The sequence below is a fragment of the Gymnoscopelus microlampas genome, assembly GCF_963454915.1.
Source record: "Gymnoscopelus microlampas genome assembly, chromosome: 22".
Classification (NCBI taxonomy): Eukaryota; Metazoa; Chordata; class Actinopteri; order Myctophiformes; family Myctophidae; genus Gymnoscopelus; species Gymnoscopelus microlampas.
In genome coordinates this window covers 34,331,046-34,336,045 of record NC_139959.1, presented here as the reverse complement: position 1 = coordinate 34,336,045, position 5,000 = coordinate 34,331,046, and the positions used below count along the sequence as shown (strand labels likewise).

General features: G+C 45.2%; 1 protein-coding gene across 10 annotated transcripts in view; it reads left to right on the top strand.

The window, feature by feature from the left end:
- Positions 1 to 5,000, top strand: part of unm_hu7910 (un-named hu7910) — a 65,449-nt gene that overhangs the window by 24,648 nt on the left and 35,801 nt on the right. For 4 of the 10 annotated variants that reach the window (XM_084048016.1, XM_084048012.1, XM_084048009.1 and 1 more), the window contains 2 exons: positions 3,575 to 3,625; positions 4,409 to 4,453. The exons of 5 other annotated variants lie outside the window; for them this stretch is intronic. In XM_084048016.1, the coding sequence (XP_083904142.1) occupies positions 3,575 to 3,625; positions 4,409 to 4,453 (96 nt within the window). The remainder of the gene's footprint in view (positions 1 to 3,574; positions 3,626 to 4,408; positions 4,454 to 5,000) is intronic. One more of the 10 variants, XM_084048013.1, reaches the window with a different exon arrangement.

Genomic DNA, 5,000 nt, shown 5'->3' with positions numbered 1-5,000 from the left:
CACACACACACACACACGTCCTCGGGTTGCGAAGTGTAATGGTTGTTTTGTGTATTACCCCCACTTGTGAAATGCTCCATGATTACGTGGACGCGTTGGACACTTGCTGTGCCATTTTTGGCATGTTTAGTAACGTTAAACAAACAGCAGCTATCTCTCTCTCTCTCTCTCTCTCTCTCTCTCTCTCTCTCTCTCTCTCTCTCTCTCCCCTCTGATTGAGCTTCCGCAGCATTTTAAGCAACCTCGATATCAAAACCTACTGGTTATTTGCGCAGTGACGTTTCACTTGATGTTGTCCAATAGGAATTTTGGTAGCACTTGCTATGCATCCCATGTGTATAACACATTATACACATACTTATAAGGCATTGTAATGCTGATCATAATCCGTTATAATCACATTTTTAATCTTAATCTCAGACAACTGGTGGCAAAAACATTGACAGGACGATAGTGCTTAGCAGAAAACTGTGAACTCAGCATGAGCAGTGCAGGCATGGCATCAAGGCCACTGTGGCCGAGGGGCATGCATGTTTTGTATTCGAGAGGCACACGGCCAAACAGAGGGGCAACGAGAGCCATCGCCATCGTGGCCGCCGTGAAATGCCTGCCCTGATGTGTGCATACCTTAGCCTGAGTCAATAACATACTTTAAATGTTAATATTCTTATGCAAGCAGGCTGTCATGTTGAATACGGCACAAAATCAAGCAGCGCAGCAGGCGCTCTGAACCTTTGATTAGACAGCTGTCTGTTATTGAGCCCATCGGTCATTATTCAGAAATAACACACCGCTGAATGCAGTGATTGACCAATCAGAATCAAGCATTCAACCAAGCCGTGTAATAGGCTCTATTCACAGCAGCCATATTATGAAGACATTCACAGGTGTTACCAATGATACTAATGAAGGCTCTGTTCCATTTAGTCTAGCACAGTGGTTTCCACGACCCCCATAACTCTGAGAGTGTACAAGTGGAACCAAATGGACCCTTACGGGTCCATTTGGTTCCATTTTTACACTCTCAGAGTTACACACCTGTAAGGGGCCATTTGGAAGCCCATGAGGGTCCCTGGACCCCAACTGTAGACCCACTGGTCTTTCCAGTGGGCCAACATGCACAATATTAGCACCCTGACTCTGTTTGAGCAGAATGGAACAGAGCCATCATTAGTATCATTGGTAACACCTGTGAATGTCTTCATAATATGGCTGCTGTGAATAGAGCCTATAAGCAGAGACACGGCACTTTGACTCTCAACCGTTTCAACTCGAAGGACAATAACGACCGGTGACTAAAGGACTGGAGCGAACACGGTTCAACTAGCAAATGTTCATAACGGTAACTATGTCTAGTGGTGTTTGGACATAAACGCCTTGTTGTTGGAGCAAAGATGGCCGCCACCATTCACTGTTGTGCTCGGATGGAGACAGACAGACAGGCTGACAGACAGGCAGACAGACAGACAGGTGGTGAGTGTGTGACATGTTGTTGGTCAGAGAGACTTAAACTCACAACTTTTCTCTCTTCTCTCTCCATCACATCATTGTGTTTTTTTCTCGTTTTGTTCATTTGGTTGGGTTGTTTCATCCCTCCATCCCTTCGTTATTCTCCTGCATCGCTCTGTCGCTTCTTCTCCTCCGTTTATTTCTTCGCTCTTCCATCCGTCACCAACTTCCTGCTTGAGGCTCCTCCCCCTTTCCTCCTTCCTTCTCACCTCCCCCCTCCTTCCTCCATTTTTCCATCTCCGTCTTTCTCTCTCTCTCTCTCCCCCCTTCACCCTCTCTCTCTCTCTCTCTCTCTCTCTGTCTCTCGCCCAGGCCTGAACAAAGATGGCGGCGGTAGCGACAATGGCGAGTCACTAGAGGAGGTTCTTGACATTTTAGCCGAGGAGGGCTCCGATTGGTTCTTTGGCTTCTTCACCTTCCTGTATGACCTGGTGGCTCCGCCCATGGAGGCGGAGCTTGGCGAGGAGGAGGCGGGGCCTCCTGAGGAAGGTGACTCTGTGGACGGGGTCACGTTGGACCTCCGCAACCAATAGCAGAGCAGAACCGAAAAGCCCCGAGCCCCGACGGCCAATAGCGAGGCTCCGTCCGTGGTCCCGCTACGGAAGCGATTGGGGGACCGGGAATCGGAGCGGATGATTGGCTGGTTGTTTGCGTTGTCATGGAGACAGAACACTTATTCAGATTAAATTAAATATATATTTATTTGATTTTTTTATTGTAAAAGACAATCATAGATTTTGACGACACCAACTACCTGATGTCGTTCTTTCATTTGCCCTCTGGTCCAATCAGCGAGCAGGACGGTCCCTCTGGTCTAATCAGAAAGCAGGATGGTCACATGGTCTTGCGCTGCTGGTTAAAGTTCGGATGAATCGAGAGGCCGTGGTAAAAAAGCTCCCCTCATTGGCTGTCGTTTTAGAGTCCACTGATTGGCTGGAGAGATAGTTAATCAATCAACGTGATCAGTTGGATCAGTCAGTTGAGGATGTCAGATGCTTAGAGAAGATGATCCAGACTTCTAGATGAAGACAGTGACATTATATTGATATAATGTTGATATATTGCACAGCCCTAGTTCAACGATAGTCATTTCTTATGTCTCATTAATGTAATCTTGACTAACTAATATCTGTCTGTCTGTCTGTCTGCTTGTCTGTCTGTGTGCAGTATCTTTAGTGTGTTTTCTGGAGCATTATATTCAATTCTTCAAGTCTTACTGTACCTGTGAATGTTGTGTTACCAGTGATGTGATGAGCTAAGCACGGTACGTACTCCTTTCGACCCTCCAAACTTTTTTTTCGGAAAGGGAGGTGATATAACTACAAATAGGCTCTGTGCACAGCAGCCATATTGTAAAGAAATTGGGCCGCTTCCTACTTTCTCAGGGACCCTCATGGTTCCTTGAGGGGGTTCCAAATGGGTGTGTAACTCTTGGGAGTGTATAAATGGAACCAAATGGACCCCTTAGGGTCCATTTATGGGGGTCCTTGAAATGAAAAGTTTGAGAACCACCGTGCTACACTAAATGAAACGGAGCCTTCTTTGGTGTCATTGGTAACACCTGTGAAGGAAGTAAGGAAAAAGCAGAATTTCTTTACAATATGGCTACTGTGACCAGAGCCAACGAGATTCGGAAAGGCGGGTCCCAGAACTTTTCCTCAGAACCCTGACTCGCTCCGAACCATCGTTCGGGAAGCCTTTTTCGGAACCGGAAGGTTTTCCGACGTCGGTGGGAGTATGCATGGCTTTTAGTACACTCTGCTTGGCTAAATGTCGGACAGCAGTATATCCGGCTAGACTCTGCTATTATTACGATAATCTTATAACGTTAGCTAATCGACAATAAAGAAACATTTTGTTCCGTTTGGAAAAAAAAAAGAATGTTAACATGAGATGCCATCAAGAATCCATTAAATGATTTTCACCAACTCATCCTGGTGAATAACTGTAATTAATTATGATGATAATATATAGTGTGTGTGTGTGTGTGTGTGTGTGTGTGTGTGCGTGTGCGCGCGCAATATTGGCAGTGTTGGATTGACCGATCTATATGTGTGTGTATCAGATGAGAAACCGATAAAAGATGCTGGGCTCAGAAAAAACAGGCTGAGAAGAGGTACAGTGTGCCCTTTTCTAGTGCACGTTGTGTTTGTGTGTGTGTGTGTGTGTGTGTGTGTGTGTGTGATGCTGGACTTTGTTCATGTTTGGTTGAACTGTCCTCACAGTGATATCATGTGAACAGGCTTGGATCCATGCAATGTCTGTGTGTTTAACTACTGTGACATGCTGTAATAACTACTATATTAAATCACATTTGTTGAATCCTATCCAGTTTGCTGTGTAGCAGAAATGGGAATTCAAACATGTATTTTTAAGATATTTAAAACAATATTTCCGTAAACAGAAATGGCAAACAGCTTCTTTTCACAACTTTGGCAACAATAGAATTTTCTCAACAGTGAGTATATTTTGGAGGGGACATATATCCAACGTAGTAGAGTTTGCACCAGGATTTCGCCGGCCAGAACGTCTAGTAGTTAGTTTGTCAGACATTTGGTATGAAAAACGACCTATTTTGAATGCCCCATGTAGCTGCATGCATGTGTTATGGTACTGAAATTAGAGGAGATTTGTGCCTGTTTGAGACAATAATGATAGGTTCACTGTAGTCGCATCAACATTTGGAGTTTCTCACTTTATTTGGGAGAAATAACATTACTGTATCTGTTTGGTTCTGAGCAAATGTTATTCTTCAATGACTGTGTGTCTGTCTGTCTGTCTGTCTGTCTGTCTGTCTGTCTGTCTGTCTGTCTGTCTGTCTGTCTGTCTGTCTGTCTGTCTGTCTGTCTGTCTGTCTGTCTGTCTGTCTGCGTGTGCGTGCGTGCGACCATGCCTGCAGACAAGGCTGTGGAAGTTTCTGCTCCAGAAATTGAACTGCCAAAAGGTAGCTCACACACACACAGCTATTTATTAGCATGTGTGAGCTGGTGTGTATTAGCATGCCTGTGTGCGTGCGTTAGCATATATCTGTGTATTATACTGCGTTTGTATTGGCATGCTTGTGTGTGTGTGTAGTTTTGTGTGACGCTGTAGTCTGATCAAGTAGAGCGTTGATTTATGAAAAAACTAAGGGTTACTTCCGTAACCCCGGTTTTGTAAATTGTGAACGAGGTAATACCTCCTTCGCAATTTACGGAAGCAATTTACGGAAGTAACCCTTAGTTTCTGCCCGACAACAATGATACGCTGTCTATTGATGGTTTTCCCCTCCTTGGTACCAGCTCAACTCCCCCGACCTCTTTTGGTTTTCCATTAGACAAAATGCGGCGGGATGTGTGGTGTCACCTCTGTCCACATTCCACGCCAGTTAGTTAGGTCATTGGTTCTCAAAGTGAGGTCCGGGGACCCCCAGGGGTCCTTGGGGGGGGGGGGGTACCAGGGGTCCCCAGCTAAATGAGTTACAATTAGTTAAGTATAGTGCGTCACAATCA